Source organism: Eleutherodactylus coqui, chromosome 10, assembly GCF_035609145.1.
Source record: "Eleutherodactylus coqui strain aEleCoq1 chromosome 10, aEleCoq1.hap1, whole genome shotgun sequence".
NCBI lineage: Eukaryota > Metazoa > Chordata > Amphibia > Anura > Eleutherodactylidae > Eleutherodactylus > Eleutherodactylus coqui.
The window spans coordinates 66,151,701-66,169,243 of record NC_089846.1 but is presented as its reverse complement, the minus strand read 5'-3'; the positions used below and the strand labels follow the sequence as shown (position 1 = coordinate 66,169,243).

At 45.8% G+C, this 17,543-nt stretch overlaps 2 protein-coding genes across 5 annotated transcripts in view; one reads left to right on the top strand and one right to left on the bottom strand.

Annotated features, from left to right (window-relative positions):
- The window catches only part of SPTBN4 (spectrin beta, non-erythrocytic 4), a 130,439-nt gene extending 115,417 nt beyond the window's left edge, over nt 1-15,022 (top strand). The window contains exons 31-37 of the mRNA XM_066581209.1: nt 3,107-3,303; nt 3,387-4,063; nt 6,308-6,374; nt 7,644-7,933; nt 8,035-8,208; nt 8,294-8,336; nt 11,484-15,022. Coding sequence (XP_066437306.1) covers nt 3,107-3,303; nt 3,387-4,063; nt 6,308-6,374; nt 7,644-7,933; nt 8,035-8,208; nt 8,294-8,336; nt 11,484-11,645 — 1,610 coding nt within the window. The 3' untranslated portion in view covers nt 11,646-15,022. The remainder of the gene's footprint in view (nt 1-3,106; nt 3,304-3,386; nt 4,064-6,307; nt 6,375-7,643; nt 7,934-8,034; nt 8,209-8,293; nt 8,337-11,483) is intronic.
- Nucleotides 14,852-17,543, bottom strand: part of LOC136580559 (G-protein coupled receptor 4-like) — a 76,229-nt gene continuing 73,537 nt past the window's right edge. For 2 of the 4 annotated variants that reach the window (XM_066581205.1, XM_066581208.1), the window contains 2 exons: nt 16,663-16,737; nt 14,852-16,258 (listed from right to left, as the gene is read on the bottom strand). In XM_066581205.1, coding sequence (XP_066437302.1) covers nt 15,187-16,227 — 1,041 coding nt within the window. In that variant the 5' untranslated portion in view covers nt 16,228-16,258; nt 16,663-16,737 and the 3' untranslated portion in view covers nt 14,852-15,186. The remainder of the gene's footprint in view (nt 16,259-16,662; nt 16,738-17,543) is intronic. The other 2 variants (XM_066581204.1, XM_066581206.1) reach the window with 1 other exon arrangement.

The window sequence follows — 17,543 nt, the reverse complement described above, 5'->3', positions numbered from 1 at the left end:
AGTGTCCCCTGAGCGCGTCTTTTTTCCATTTGTTCTGCATGTGGATCGGTTTCGTCAGGGGCCCGGCGTATAACGCCTGATCTACATCTCCCTTTAGGTTTAATTTTTATGTAACTCAACTTCACAAAATGTCCTACTTAATCTCCCTTCCTGATAAAGAACGAGGCAGGCAGCCCCCTGCCATCTAAAGACCAGCTAATTAGGGTTGCCATGGAAACCTTTTACAGCTCCCACACTCTATTTCTACGTCCCCCCTGATGAATGCGGGGGAGACTTAAGAGCAAAATATATGGGGCTCCGTCAGTAGAGAGCATTTAACCGTCTCACAATCCCCAAAAAAAAAATCTATTGCCTGGAGCTTCCATGTCCACATCCAGTGCCCTGAAATAACGTAGTGATGGGGAAGGGTTAATAATACAGATTTATAGACACAGGGCTAGTGCGGCCGCTGATTACTGAGCTCCTTGCAAGACTTAATGATGCAGCGTTGTAAAGCTCCATCTACTGATTACTCAATTTATTGCAAGGGTTAACTGAACGCTATGGCTTTTTTTTCCACTTATTCTAAAAATGGACTTGATGGGAAAGTTAATAATAAGACGTTGTTAGCAGTGGGGAGTTTCCTCCATGGAAGGCAGCACATGAATACCACGGATAGGACTTGCTCTTTTCTTAATCCTCGGGTTTTCTATCTCTGCGCACCGAGGATAAACTAGTTGCAGGCAGGATTACGGAGGTATTCTTGCTCAGATGCTTCTACAGGGGAATACACTAGGCACCATGCAGCAGCACATAGCGCATACAGGATCCATGCACATCATTGCAACTGTGGGACGCTATGTTCACATGCCAGAATCCACCGCAGAACTTGCTGCCCAGATTTTGTTTGTAAACGCCAAAACAGCAACAAATCTGCACATGGATTTAGCCTTGACAATGTGCAAAATCTGGGTGCAGAATTTTGACACATTTCCATGGTAAGAAGGGACCCGTCACGTCCTGACAGCGATCAGCGCGGAAACATGACAGAATTCTGCGCCCGGATTTTGCCCATCGACAGAGCTAAATCCACGTGCTGGAAAAGCCGTGGCAAAATAGCCATTGATTTCTGATGCATTTTTTTACACGTGGAATCTGCTCAGTAAATTCCGCCATGTGAACATAGCCTGAATGTTGAGGTAGTCGTAGACATTAGTCTAAAGTTCACCACACCTGCCAGATTCCAGAGCATTTCTGCATAAATAAAACTGTGCCAAAAACCACACTTCGGTGCGGATTTTGACCAGTAATCAGTGGCAGCACTCTCCCTCACCTCACAATTAGAGATGAGCGAGCGTACTCGCTAAGGCAAACTACTTGAGCGAGTAGTGCCTTATGCGAGTACCTGCCTGTTCGTCTCTAAAGATTCGGGTGCCGGCAGGGGGTGGGGAGATCTCTCTCTCACTCTCTCCCCTTGCTCCCCCCTGCTCACTCCCGCAACTCACCACTCTCCCCCGCTGGCACCCGAATCTTTAGAGACGAGCGGACAGGTACTCGCATAAGGCACTACTCGCTCGAGTAGTTTGCCTTAGCGAGTACGCTCGCTCATCTCTACTTACAATGCATCACACCCGGTCACACGGCACTGGGCAACCTCTAGTGAGCGCCAAGCCACTGGTCAGGTCATTTGAAAATGGCCTCACTGGAGGATGCTGGGTATCGTGTGACGGAGCGCAATGTATTGCAAGGTGAGGGGAAGCGCTGCAGCTGATGATTCCTGTTCACAATCCACAACGATGGTGCTAATTTTGATGCATTATTTAACTGCAGAATTTCCGCTACGTGTGAGTGGACGCCAAGTGTACGTTTACTCATAGCGGAAACAATGTGGGATTTCTGCAGCACAAAAATCTACACCTCTGGTACAGATTTTATCAGGTTTTTGATGCAGATCCACAAGAGACTTCACCCTGTCAATTAAAGGGGTGAAGTCTACTACAGATCAGTGTCCAAATTCACACCAATGGTGCACTTTTTACGCAGTGGAAAATTCGCACCATTTGCGCTGCCATGTGAATGAACCTTAAAGGGGTTATCCCAGTAAAATTATTTATCATTTGTCCACAGGATAGGTGATAAATGATTGATTGCCAGGGGTCTGATCCCTGAGGATCACGAGAATGGTATTCCCTGAGTCCCCCTACTGAACAGATGGCGTGACCATAGCTCCATTCACTTCTAGAAGACTAAGGGAGACAGCGCTCGGCTGTCTCCATAGACAATGAATGGATTGTATATGCAGACTGCTGTAGTAGGGGGGACTCTGGGAGTGCCATTCTTGCCAGTGTTTGGATCCTCAGCAATTGTGGATAGAACAGTCATTCTCTTTTCAGCATTACATCACAAATAACTGGCAAGTGCAATGCATTGTGTGATATGTTGCAATGTGATGGCATCCAAATAAGATTGGGCAGCTAACTAGCAACATGCCCTGCTGGGAGTGGGTTTCATTGCAGGATGGCCATGCTACTGTGGAGATCCAGTAGTGCGACTTAAGGCCCATTTACACACAAAGACAATTTTTCATACGATTGAATAATTGACAGTTTTAGCGAGCGTTTTGCATAAAGTGTTAATGGACACTAATGGCCATTAACACTTTTTCAGCTTCATTTGCATGTAAAAGGGCCTCCAAGAATTGTTTGCCAAGCACAACATATGGTCTTAGCTCTGCACACAGCTCCATTGTTCTCGCACGGGCTGTCAGCAGAATACAATGTAATCTCTGACTCCCGTGCAGAACACAGCATGCAGTCCCTGTTATCTTCTCTCCCGCTCAACTATGGATTTTAAGCTCACCCTAAAATAACCATTCAGCCGAAGAGTGACCGATGACAGCATTTACACGCACCGATTATCGCTCATATGCCATTGTTTGAGAGAATTTTGAGCGGTAATCGTTGCGTGTAAATAGGGCTTTACTGTAGAACACAAGGGTAGATAGCATGCGCTGGTATAGAAACCATTGCTCCTTGCACCCCCTTCTCTTAGCAGCAGACAATGAGGCATTGTCTTATGTTTGTAGGGAGAGAACTTCTCACCTCTCACTTCTCTTTCTATAATACAGTGCTTGAAGTCCACCAATTTGCCCAGGAAGCTGGGGTGGCCGATGCCTGGCTAACTGCACAGGAACCCATAGTGAAGAGTCCAGAGCTGGGGAACAGTGTAGATGAGGTGGAGCAGCTGATACGAAGACATGAGGCCTTCCGGAAAACAGCAGCAGCTTGGGAAGAGAGATTCAGCTCTCTGAGGCGGCTTACTACAGTAAGAAATACATGACGTAAGACTGGGGATGGGGGAAGCAGCATGTATAATGAAGTATTGTAAACCATCTTTTCTTTTGCAAGCTGGAGAAGATGAAGGCAGAGCAGAGCAAGCAACCAGCAACCCCGCTCCTTGGCCGTAAAGTTTTCCCTGACACAACTGACTTCTCAACACGGCCATCACCCCTTGTACAACAGACTATCCATGACAAGTCAGATATAAGACCAGATCAAAAGGACACCCTGTCCATCCCTAATGGGATTCAAATGGATAGCCATAGAACAAGAGGCGAGAAGACAGAGGCCAGAGTGGGTTATGTCCGGCAGGAGATGAAACCAGAAAGACTGCAACCAAAGATAGACCATGTAGAGGCCAAGGTAACGGAGAAACTACCACCGGCTCAGGAAGGGTCCAGGGCCGAGCGATCAGAAATAAAAGCTGTACAAGTTATAGCGAGCGTAAGCACAGAGAAAGCAGAGGGGAAATCAAGTCGGCACGCAGATCGACGGAGAGAGCGTCATGATCGCAGGCTCGAACGTCAGGAGTCCAGTGAGCACGAGGTTCCTAAACCAGAACAGCTAGAGGAGAAGAGAAGGCGGGACAGACATGAGAAGAGACTGGAAAGACAGGGATCCAGTGAGCAAGAGACCCCAAAACACGATATGCCCGAAAGAAGGAGAGAAAGGCACGAGAGGAGGCCGGAGAGACAAGAGTCCAGCGAGCACGAAACGCCAAGGAATGAGCCAGACAGGCAAGGAGGGTAAGAACCTAATAGAAGGCCCTGATCCTACTGAGGAGAGCAGGATTTCTGTTGATTTTCATTCCAGCTGTGGACTTAGGCCACTTTTATAGTTTTGACATCTTTTATCCATAAAATGAACACATCCACCTGTCTATACATTAAAGGGGGATTTAAATCCTCTTATGTTATAGCGTAACACTAGGGTTTGCCATAGCATTATAACTGGCGGCGAAGGGGAAGGAATACCCCTCATTCAAGTGCAACTATGCTCTGTGCCACTGAGCATAGTTGCGCCTATGGCAGTGGGAATAAGCCCTAATTCCGAGGATCGGTAGGTGCCCTTGCAGCAAAATACCCACCAGTCGGGAAGTGTTGACATATCCTAGCTATAGGCCATCATTTTCTGTGGTGAGGAAATCCCTTTAAAATTAGGATTTTTGCATAATGCATGTCACTGTCCTGATTATTGTGTGTAAGGATTAGGTGTTACTAATCCAGTGGTATTGGGTTGGTTTCACACATGGGGCAGACTTGCTGATTCGTTACTATGCGTATTTAGACACTTTTGCCGACTCATCTCAAAAAGGTGCGGTTTAAATTTTTGGTGTAGACTAAGCCAACTAATAGGTGGTGTAAACTTGGACTAGATAGTTTAAAAATTCAACAGATTTACCATCCAGCACCCGCTGTCACAGCGCGGATACACCAGGGTCTTGCAATTACTAGCACCGGCCACTACCCAGGGTCCATTGTCTCGGTTTCCGCTCCGACCCTAGCTTTGACAGCGGGAGCTGCCTGGAAAAACCCCTTTAAGACTGTCTATCTGAGTTTGCACAGTCTAATTTTTAAACAGTATTAGCGCTGATTCACACGGACAATTTTAATATCTGAATGTCATCGGAGTTTGAAACTGACAGAACTAGAACCCATTAAAATCAATTAGTGTATTCGCATGTGCAATTTCTTCACGGGCCGATGCACTGTGTAAAACAGTCACAGCATGCCCTATTTTGAACAGAATCACCCATTCAGGTCAATGGATGTGTTTAAAAAAAAATGGAATGCACTCGCATTAACACACCCATTAACTGTAATGGGAGCTTTAAATTACATCAATTGGGTCTCTCCCCACACACACACACACACACCTTTTTTATCTTTTTTACACGTGTAAAAACAGATTACACTTCGAAGACACTTGTTTGTTCAAATGGCAGAAACTGATGTAAGTTGTACAGACACTTGTAATGAAATTGGTCAGTTCCACTGACCTAACTTGTACTCGCCTATATGAGTAAGGCTATTATTTGTGCCCCTATACCTCATATTAGCTTGAATAGTTTATTTCAAAAGTTCTTTTTTGTGCATTTAGGCTGTTCCCCTTTTCTAACAATGCCATTTCCCTTCAGCGAACATGTTGAAAAAGTGTCTAAAATGCATCATTAATGTGCTGCAATATTTGATAGCTTTTTGGTATAATTTTTGCTAGAAAACTATTGAACTCTCAGTAGTAAACCCGCCCTGTGCCAGTGTACCTTATGATGTTTTTATGAGCCGAAGCTCAAGGTAGATCCAACAGGAAGGAGAAGGAGAAGAAGTCCTTCCCTTATATTTCCCATTCCTTGTGAATCTTCTTCTTGCTCTGGCCTACAAAACTGGATTTTTCCAAATAAAGCAAGGTGTGAAACCTGGATAAGCTGCTTCTAGGTGACCCCATTTTTCTGCCCAGTTAGATAGAGGGGCACATAGAGCCCAAATGGAAGAATCAGGGAAGCAGAGGTCTCATTCACTGAAAAACATCTAGTCATCTACAATCGGCTTCTACAGGAACTTATGAGCACATAAACTAAGGTAATGGATTCATTGGCCAAGGGGCGCTGAGGTTGAAGCTCTTCTTTTTATACTTGACAGCCCCCAAGTTGCCTTTGATGTCAGCCCTGAAAACCAGAGCTGGGGCCGTGCTACAGACTGATCGCTGTAGTCAGTGTGTGTGTGCATAGCCGTAGCGAACGGTGTATGTGCGCACACCCTGATTGCAGAGTCCAATGCACAAACTGAGTATAGTTTCCAGACCTGACCATTAGGGAACAGGAAAGTTGGCGAGTATTACAAATAGGAAAAAAAAAAGACACTCCCAACCCCTAGTGCTTAAATTTAACTTATAATGCTCATACGACATGACAAGTTTCCTTTTAAGAAAAAATAAGATGTCTATAGATTGGGGAGCTACAGCATGATTGGTCTGCTCATCTCTTCCTCCAGAAAGGCGACACTTGCAGACATTGTTGAGCAGCTGCAGGAAAAAGAAGCATCACAGAATAACCCTCCAGTAAGTACTAGTGCACTACTTTCTATTATACAATATGGATTGGGGGAGGGGCCATATTGTCACATGTATCGTCAGCTTTAAGAACTTCCCCATTTAAATTTTGCTTTTGGAAGTTTCTGATTAACCCCCTTACCCAAACCATTTACTTCATGCCATTCCCACTAACTGACTTAAATGTATGTCATAGTGATTGCACGAGCACATCCCTAATCGAATCAGAATGGTAGAGTTGGAAGGGACCCCATCCCATTCTTCACACTATTCCCAGCCATTTCACTCCTTAGAAGAAATTCCCTTCAGCTCCCCCCAATGGAATTTCAGGGTGCTATGGCAGCCTAAGGTCTAATAAAGACCCCAGGTCTGCCACTTTAGTACACCTATTTAATTCAATGGAACAAGCCTGTAGTACCCAGAACGGCCACTGTAAGGCCTCATTCACATGAGCTTTGCAATTTTGGGCCACATGCATCGCAGCCAAAAACCGCATTAACGAGAGAAAGCCACAACCAAATCACGGCTAAATCTCACGTTTTTATCGCCCAATCACACGGCCGCACCCCGGAATTCTGTTGGTTGGGGAGAAATCCTTCAACTGCCTCAATAGAGGCAGCTGACCTAGTTTAGCAGCGCTAGCGCTACTAAACTACCTCCCCCCCTTTACCGGCAGCTCCCGGCAATAGCGGCCTATGGGAGTTGCCCTCTGATCGCAGCCAAAAGATAGGGCAAGACCAATCTTTTCCGCCTGCCAGAATCAGCAGCGTATGTGCTATCCTTTCCGGTCGGCTGATTTTATACAGCTAAACATCACCCATCTGAACGAATGCATTGAAACCCGATGCTTCAGATGGGCACGATTTCCACCCGTTTTATTGCAGCAAAATAGCCACGATAATATGCCTGTGTGAATAAGGCCTGAGTAATACGATGGGGTGAGTTTGCACATGATCACGCTCAGGTGTAAACATTGAAAAGACTGCAGCGCTTGCATGAGTGCCGTAGTCCTTTCAATCGGCTGATCGGTGAGGAATCTATACAGCCGCCCCCCACTTATCAGATATTGATGGCCTATCCTAGATTACCCTGTCCAGTTTACTAGTGTAGTGTTGGAGCTTGGCGTCGTTTGTCAGCACAATGCCAGCCATGTCTGATAGATAAAGTATCCCCAGAGAGCTCAGTCTTTTCAGTGAACACAACACCTCTCTAGAAGTCAGTAAATATAAGTGGAGAACCACTTTGCCTGCTGCTTTCTTAGCAATTTCTGTTCCTCAGCCCCAGGGTAGAGACAAAGAGTCTCCTGCGCGATTACCGAATGGTATAGAAAAGCTGCAGGACAGGACACCAAGACCCGATCGGCCAAGAGCAAGAGACAGACCCAAGCCCAGAAGAAGGCCTCGACCCAAGGACCCGAACCAACCACCTGGTGAAGCACGGAGATCCCGCTCAGCCCCCGCACAGAGCAATGCACCACCTCCACCTCCTCCCACCCATACAGTACAACAGGAAGGATACCTCTTCAGGAAACACGAGTTGGATGGTCCCAGTAAAAAGGCCTCCAACAGGTGAGTGTAGACTATGACTGTCTCTCTGCAAGTAGCTTGTAGAGTGTGCAGGTAAGTCTCTACAAATAGCCCATCATTTACACATTTGTTCTATCCCGCAGGTCCTGGGTAAACCTGTATTGTGTGCTCAACAAAGGGGACTTGGGGGTCTATAAGGATGCAAAGAGTCAGAGTTCAGGGGCTACACATGGGGGGGAGCCGCTGCTTAATCTACACGGAGCTACCTGTGAGGTGGCCAATGAGTACAAGAAAAAGAAGTTTGTCTTCAAGCTCAGGTAAGGTTTACTCCGGAGGTCCATTTAATGGATTGTTTAGGAATGGTGGCGATTAAACCTAAAAGATTAATATCCCTTCTTGCAGGTCGACAGATGGGAGAGAATTCCTCTTTCAAGCAAAGGATGAGGTAAGGCCACTGCAATCCGGGATAGTAAACAGTCACAAAAACATTTTTGGGGCAAATTCTTTACCTGCAAATAGAATCAGTTAGAAAAGTCGTACCCTCACGTAGTGTATGTTGTCTAGTATAGGCAGAAGTAAGCTATTAATGACCTAGCCTCAGGACAGGTCATCAATAGTTGATTAACGGGGGTCCATAGCTCCAAATTCCGGCCGATCAGTTGCTTGAAGTAACAGCAGCAGTCAGGCAAGTGCTGCTGTTACTTCAGTCCCTATCCGGCACAGCACCATACATTGTATAGCTGTTGTGCCTGGTATTGCAGCTTAGTCCATATTCACCTAAATAGGACTGAGCAGCTCTTAGGCCATGTGACTGATAAATGTGATGTCATAGGCCCAGGGGCGTAGCTAGAGGCTCATGGGCCCGGGTGCAAAAGTTTAGCTTGGGGCCCCCTTCCAGACCCGTCCACCCACCACTCCTTTTCACAGCTACTCCTTGTATATCACTTTTAGCTACATTACAGTTTTTTTTAATGACCCATCAATGGATCATTAGTAATCAGGGGTTTTAGATTTTTAAAACATCCAGAACACAAGCCTCAAGGCACGCTTTGCTTCCCCAAGAAAGAAAAAAATAATTATATATACACATACATAATACAGGCACACATACATTGGAGACAGCATGAGCTAACTTTTATAACATGTTAGGGCTCATGTCCACGACCAGGTTTTCACCACGTATTATGCACACGTGGTAATCCCAGCATGCTCTCTTTCTCTGCGTACCATGTAACGTGAGCCCTGTACACTTGTATGATACGCTGCCCATACACATTACATTGTTTCCATACGCATTGTCACTCTAAACAGAGTGGGGAATTAAAAAAAGAATCCCCTGTGCATGTGCAGTGCTACACAAAGCCGTATGTGGTCCCTGCCGGCAGCGTGCATGGCTGGGAAATGTGTGAGATGCTGGTGGTCTCCCACAGTGTTGTAGGCTTACGGCTGTGGCATTGAGCCCTTAGTCACCAATACAGCGGCTCGGTTCTAGCATACCTCTAATAGTGAAGTCAGGTGCCGGCTCGCAGAACCCCCATCACTCACCCCCACTCCCCATCACACAGAACCCCCCTCACTCACCCCCCACTCCCCATCACACAGAACCCCCCTCACTCACCCCCCACTCCCCATCACACAGAACCCCCCTCACTCACCCCCACTCCCCATCACACAGAACCCCCCTCACTCACCCCCACTCCCCATCACACAGAACCCCCCTCACTCACCCCCACTCTCCATCACACAGAACACCCCTCGTCCCCCCCCCACTCTCCATCACACAGAACACCCCTCGTCCCCCCCCCACTCCCCATCACACAGAACACCCCTCGTCCCCCCCCCACTCCCCATCACACAGAACACCCCTCGTCCCCCCCACTGCCCATCACACACAGAACCCCCCTCACTCCCCCCCACTGCCCATCACACACAGAACCCCCCTCACTCACCCCCACTCCCCATCACACACAGAACCCCCCTCACTCACCCCCACTCCCCATCACACACAGAACCCCCCTCACTCACCCCCACTCCCCATCACACACAGAACCCCCCTCACTCACCCCCACTCCCCATCACACACAGAACCCCCCTCACTCCCCCCCACTCCCCATCACACACAGAACCCCCCTCACTCCCCCCCACTCCCCATCACACACAGAACCCCCCTCACTCCCCCCCACTCCCCATCACACACAGAACCCCCCTCACTCCCCCCCACTCCCCATCACACACAGAACCCCCCTCACTCCCCCCCACTCCCCATCACACACAGAACCCCCCTCACTCCCCCCCACTCCCCATCACACACAGAACCCCCCTCACTCCCCCCCACTCCCCATCACACACAGAACCCCCCTCACTCCCCCCACTCCCCATCACACACAGAACCCCCCTCACTCACCCCCACTCCCCATCACACAGAACCCCCCTCACTCACCCCCACTCCCCATCACACAGAACCCCCCTCACTCACCCCCACTCCCCCTCTCACTCACCCCCACTCCCCATCACACAGAACCCCCCTCACTCACCCCCACTCCCCATCACACAGAACACCCCTCGTCCCCCCCACTCCCCATCACACAGAACACCCCTCGTCCCCCCCACTCCCCATCACACAGAACACCCCTCGTCCCCCCCACTCCCCATCACACAGAACACCCCTCGTCCCCCCCACTCCCCATCACACAGAACACCCCTCGTCCCCCCCACTCCCCATCACACAGAACACCCCTCGTCCCCCCCACTCCCCATCACACAGAACACCCCTCACTCACCATCACACACAGAAGCCCCCTCACTCACCCCCACTCCCCATCACACAGAACCCCCCTCACTCACCCCCACTCCCTAAGGGCACCTTTTTTCCGATAGGCTGCATAGCACAGATATCTTAACGCTGATGAGAGGATTTCCAGGCCTTAAGGAACCCCCCCCACACACTTTTAAAACTATACTTTATTCAAAAATACTTTAAAAACCCATACATTACATATCTATAAAAACATCAAGTATGTGTATATGCTACAAAAATATATACATATAGGGAAATTAGTAGGATACAGGGTAATCGTTATATACTCGCAGTTAGATGAATCGCACCAAAAAGGAAAATAGCATGTCCAAATACATCTACTCATATTACCAACATCATAGTGGGCTATAATGGCAATCAGGTATCAGGTACATTGACCACTATATTACCCTGCCTATTCATGGGGCGATCGCCCTGAAAAAAGCTCCCCCACTTCACAATGGCTGAACCCTCTTATCAACCTATAAGGCCCTAAAACATACCACACTTAACGCTATATTACAATTTCAACGCATTTCTCGCAGGTGAATAGATCCTCATGAGAATCATCAGGGGAATATAAAAAAAATAAAGGCGAACAAGACACCAGATAACCCTATCCCCAAATAATATGGGCATCCAGATAATGGGTGCACCCAAAGGTTGATAGTTTTAGGGGGAATTTCCTTTTGCAGATATGTGTATTAGTTGTTAACCTTCTATTTGATATAATCTTTGCAGTGATCGTGTTTTCCAGGCCTTACCCTAACATTTTTTTCTTTCTACCTCTTACAGGAGGAGATGAAAAACTGGATCACGGCTATAGCCACCTGTGTCTCTGAACATGCCGAGATAGCCAAATGGAGTCAGACCCTCCTTACTACCTCCTCCACAGATGAAGGCAACATAAAAAGAGAGTCTGATCGCAGATCCAGCGCTGGGGGCCGTAAGAAGTGAACCCTAGGGGAGGGAAGGATGGAGCTTCCTACAAACCCCTTAACTTTCTACTTCTTCCGCCCTCATGTTGAGCCGGGAGCAGAACACACACCTGCAGCGATAACCCTTCCAGACCTTATTTCTACAGGTGGTCTGAAAAGCCTTCTGAAATGTTTTGGAACTGAATCTTGATGTCTATGCATTTCCTGAACATAGTTTTCCTACCCATAAAAAAACTCTTGAGTGTTGCAATTTTATCCTGAAACTTCCATCCTACAAACATTCCCTCTTGGTTCCTCTGGGGCCCTGCAGGTATAATGTATCTAGCTCTTTTAGAGTTTGGTGCACATGCATATATATGGCCCAAATTCTATTACCGTATAGCAATCACCTTACGACTCTAGACTAAAAGGCACGTGGTTGGAATCCAGGCTCTCCCTACCTGTGACCACGTGTGGTTTGGGAAAGAGAGAAGAACCCGAAAACTTTGGGTACAACAAGTCTGAATTGCTTTTATTTTTCCTCTGAGATCAGAATGGTCTAAGACTGTAGAAGAGCACAGACATTAAGGGGGTAGGAGAGGACAAAGGTTCTAGTTTTGTACTGCTTGTGACAGTCTTGTAGGAGGGAACATACTCTTCACCGTGCAATATATGAGTGGCTGCTACATAATTGTAGGATATTAGAGGAGAGAACTGAAGGTCTTTATCGAAGGAGAGTAATGTGTACAAGTGGTCACAAAATGTTAGCAAATCTCGAGAAGACTCCTAAGTTTACACATTCAGCCACACATGACCCATGCCATTAGGTCTTCCACCCTACAGCACAAGTCATATCCTTTGAGGGTTTTATAGAAATTCTGCTGAAACAAAGATATTACTTGTAAGTAATGATGAATGCAGAGCAAGATGCTAGGTGGGGAATATTCACAATAGTTTTATTTTGCCCACTTTGTTTAAATAAGGACATTAATGAATTTACTCCTCATTATGGTCACCGGGTGGGGTTTCAGAGGATATTGGCTCTACCAAAAGAGGGAGCATCAGAAGTAAGCTTTTCTTAAGGGGGTTTTCCAGGCAGTGCCGGAATACACTGGGGGTCGGAGTGGAAACTACTGCTCCGACCCCTATGGAGCTTTCTTTAATCCTTCCTTGGATAAGTTGACCTCAGCTCGCCCCACGGCTGGAACATAAATTAATCAACTGTAAATTGGTGGAGGTAGCGCAGCTGCAGGCATTCACTTTCCCTGCAGTGCCACCACAGGTGATATGAAGCATTACACTGTTCCCAGATAAATCAATTGGCTGTTTATGTAATATATAAACACACTGGGTCCTCCAGAATGAGAGACACTTTTGTAGATGATATATGGTTTGGATAAGAGATTATGATCGTGAATGAAGCCTCTATTAACTTCCTGCTATGGTATTTTAAGGTTTTCTCCAAATCAGATGACCCCTTTTAAGGATTTGCCCATTGATGGAATCCACCTCCCTTTTCAACAGAAACAATTTACTGATCCTGCTTAGTTCTAGTCCTATATATGCTGCAGGATCAATGAACTAAACCAACATACACAAGAATTGCAGGAAGTACGTTTGGAAGAACCTAGAGAAATCAATGAGGCAGTAGCTCATAGTGAATGCACAGGCTTTAGGTTCAGTTCATCTCTCACAATGACTGCCATACCTTGCATGTGTTGGCACAAAGGACACAGGAAAAGGTGTTACCAAGGGACTGAATTAGCTCAGTCCATGGGATTGGGTCAAAGATGAGGCAGTCATTGCAAGCAGGAATTCGTAAGAAATTATGTGGGAAACGTCTCAAGAAGTTTCATGCACACGTCGTTTTTTTTCATATCTGTATAGTTAAGCCATTGTATTGGAAGCTCTTGACAACAGGTCAACGTATACCTACATGTTACCTAAACGTTGCACAGGCTTCAGTTATGGTCTCTGAACCAACATTCATGAGATATGACACGCTGCTGATCATTTCAACAGTGAAGCCTTTCAATTGCCAGACCCATGTTTATGGGAATACAGTGTACAATGGGAAATATGGATGATTCATAACTATGGTGGATCATGATATCAATCCACAAGCTGCTGAATTGTTAGTATAACCCACTAGAGTTTCAGGTCATACCAACCACAAGCTCAGCATTACTGTAAGCATTGACTGTGTAGCCACAGCCTTAGTCCTAGGGTAAGTAACCCAACGTTAGCTTGGACATACAAACAGGGTTGGGTTTTTGTATGGTCTTGCATTACAGATTATTTAAAGAGAACTTCAATCTCTTAATCTTGGGTTCCTTCTACCTGCACATTTAAAATAAGGAGCACCCCTATCTTCAAACTGGGGTCCACTAGGAAAGAAGTGCTGGTAGAGTAGCAGTAGTACGTGCTACTAGCATTTTGGCGTAAAAGGTCTCACAAGAACATGGAGAACCAGTGTGGTGATCTCTGGGGATAGGACTTTGTATTGGGTAGCTATCTGAACTCATTTAGGTGCTATCTAGTAAGCTTCAGAGTTAACACTTATTCAATAGGAAGTCCCAGTGAATTCCATGGGAAACTCTGATTTTTACCAGTTTCCTTTTAAATGGCCACTTTCTCTTCATAGCATGTGGCCATTTGGTTTTCACAGCACGTATCCACTTCCCTACTTCTCCAGAATATTTGCATGGCACAGTAACTGCTGTAAAAGCTCACGCAAACCTTTTGATATGATTTTTATTTCATTTTTCTTAGAATAAACCTGCATTACCAAGCAACTGCAACCCTCACTAGTCTGTTCCTTACTCCAGGGCACCTTTCTGATGTGGCTTTTAGCCAGCATGTTCATTGTAATAGCAAATTCTTGCAACTAGAAAAAAAACATAGTTGACGTTACGAACAGCCATATTGGCCCAGGAGCAAAGCATGTTGGTCTTTGATGGTGGTAATATTTATATCCACTTTTATTTTTTCATACGTTTCTTGGGAAGAAAGGGCATAGAGCCTTGAGAGCGACACAAAGAGCTTTAGTCTTATGATTAGCAACAGAAACCACAACATACGGTCTGTTGCCAAGAGCTACACCCATACATATCTCAGCCATTAGGACCATGGAGTGTGCAAGGTTTCTCGGAGACTGCATGCCATAGGTTATAATGCATGAGTAGGTAATGTCCTCTCCCCGCTGGATTCTGTTCCTGCTGGTGTAAATGGTTTTCTAGGATGGAATTAAAAAGTTAAAAAATTAAATTTTATTTTAAAGAATATTCAGCTATAACAAAAAGACATTGATATGTAAAACATGTATTTTCCCACGGGGCTCAGTGCAACAGGTTAAATAAAAGTAAGTTTCCAGAGCCTTCATTGTCTGGAGTTGTAGTCTTAGATGAATAAAGAAGGGAAGGCATTAAACGTGTCTCTGGGGTTTATTCTGTTATTGGTTGCTACATAGACAGCATGAAGGTTATAGATAGAGTATATTATCTCCATACATTTCCACTCTCAGGCATGTTGAGATCAATGGAAGCCCTAGTTCTGTTTGTCACTTGTCACACTCTTGTAGATCAAAGTCTAGTCTCCTCTTTCTTCTCCAGTAGTTGATGATGATTTTCTCTGTAATATCTTCCTTTGTTTTGTCTACCATTCCTTGAAGACCGCCTGAAAGAGCTTTGTGCATAACGAAGGGAACGGAAACCAGACCATAACGCTCTGACTTCTTTCAGAAGATCTTGCTTAATGCTTTTGCTGACAAAGACATTGATAAAAGGGTCCAGGGCACTGCTGAGACTGGTCAAGGAGAAGGTGATCCGATAAGCTGGACGGACCTTTAACTCTATAGTACAGGTGCAGATGTTCCGGTCACTAACATAGGAACGGATGAAGAGCACGATGTGGTATGGGAGGAAGCAGATGACAAAGATGGCCATCATGGTCATTAAGAGCCCTATGATTTTTCTTTTCTGCTCTTTTTCCAAGCCGTGACTCCGATGAACCACCCAAACGATAGAGCAGTAGGAGACCACTAGAAGTACCAAGGGGATGAGAAAGACAACAAAGATACGGAAATAGTTGAGTCGAGCCATCCACTGCTCCATTGGATACTTTTCATAGCAAAGCTTGACATTTTGACTGGAGTTAAAGAGTTCATCCCGACCAAGGAACACTGAATGAGTCCCTAAGATAATCAGCCAAACCACAACACATATCATCATGGCACCCCTCATGGTCCTCAGTGTCCTGGCCCAGAGTGGGAATACAGTGGCTACAAACCGATCAACTGCGATACAGCTAAGGAATGCTATGGTCGTGTATAGGTTGGCATTGAAGAAAAAACCAACAATCTTGCATGTAAGGGCTCCAAAAAGCCAATCGTCTTTGGCTGTGTAGGCAATCCACACTGGAAGTGTGAAGATGTACATGAGGTCGGAGGCACAAAGATTTGCAAGATAAACTCCAAGTATATTACCCCGCTTCACATGTTGATAGATAACACCTATCGCAGCTAAGTTGCCAATCAGTCCAAAGATAAAAACTAGTCCATAGATAATGGGGAAGAGTTTGGCCTCATACGAAGCAAAATAGTTGCAGCTTGTATTACATGCCATGGATGTATCTTTCCGGACTGTCAGACACAACCTAAAGGGAAATAAAGAGAGTCACATAAATACAACTGCTTAATAGGCCACACAAAAGAATATGAACGAGAATGGATCAGGTGTCAACTGCACAAAGTGCTTATCATACCTAAAACTAGGGTTAGACAGAGTAGGCAACCATCTAGGAAGCCAATAAAGGGGTGGCGTGCTATTATCAGAAGCTGCAGTTTGAGTGGTTAATAACGCTGTAAGTGCTGGAGGTCCCTTTAGTGCAGTGGGGGTGGGGCAGGGGAGTACCTGTCGCAATGCAATAGACTGAGGTGGTCAGCTGGTCCTGCTTTGACAACTGCAATCCAAATTGTGATATCGAAATAGTTTTTTGTAAACACCAAAGAGCAGTGCAACAGAAATGTCTTTCTGCATTAAACTTTGTAGATACACTACCGTTCAAAAGTTTGGGGTCACCCAAACAATTTTGTGTTTTCCATGAAAAGTCACACTTATTCACCACCATGCGTTCTGAAATGAATAGAAAATAGAGTCAAGACATTGACAAGGTTAGAAATAATGATTTGTATTTGAAATAACATTGTTTTTACATCAAACTTTGCTTTCGTCAAAGAATCCTCCTTTTGCAGCAATTACAGCATTGCACACCTTTGACATTCTAGCTGTTAATTTGTTGAGGTAAGCTTGTGAAATTGCACCCCACGCTTCTAGAAGCATCTCCCACAAGTTGGATTGGTTGGATGGGCACTTCTGGCGTACCATACGGTCAAGCTGCTCCCACAACAGCTCAATGGGGTTCAGATCTGGTGACTGCGCTGGCCACTCCATTACTGATAGAATACCAGCTGCCTGCTTCTGCTGTAAATAGTTCTTGCATAATTTGGAGGTGTGTTTAGGGTCATTGTCCTGTTGTAGGATGAAATTGGTTCCAATCAAGCGCTGTCCACTGGGTATGGCATGGCGTTGCAAAATGGAGTGATAGCCTTCCTTATTCAGAATCCCTTTTACCCTGTACAAATCTCCCACCTTACCAGCACCAAAGCAACCCCAGACCACCACATTACCTCCACCATGCTTAACAGATGGCGTCAGGCATTCTTCCAGCATCTTTTCATTTATTCTGCGTCTCACAAACGTTCTTCTTTGTGATCCAAACACCTCAAACTTGGATTCATCCGTCCACAACACTTTTTTCCAGTCTTACTCTGTCCAATGTCTGTGTTCTTTTGCCCATCTTAATCTTTTTCTTTTATTGGCCAGTCTCAGATATGGCTTTTTCTTTGCCACTCTGCCCTGAAGCCCAAAATCCCGCAGCC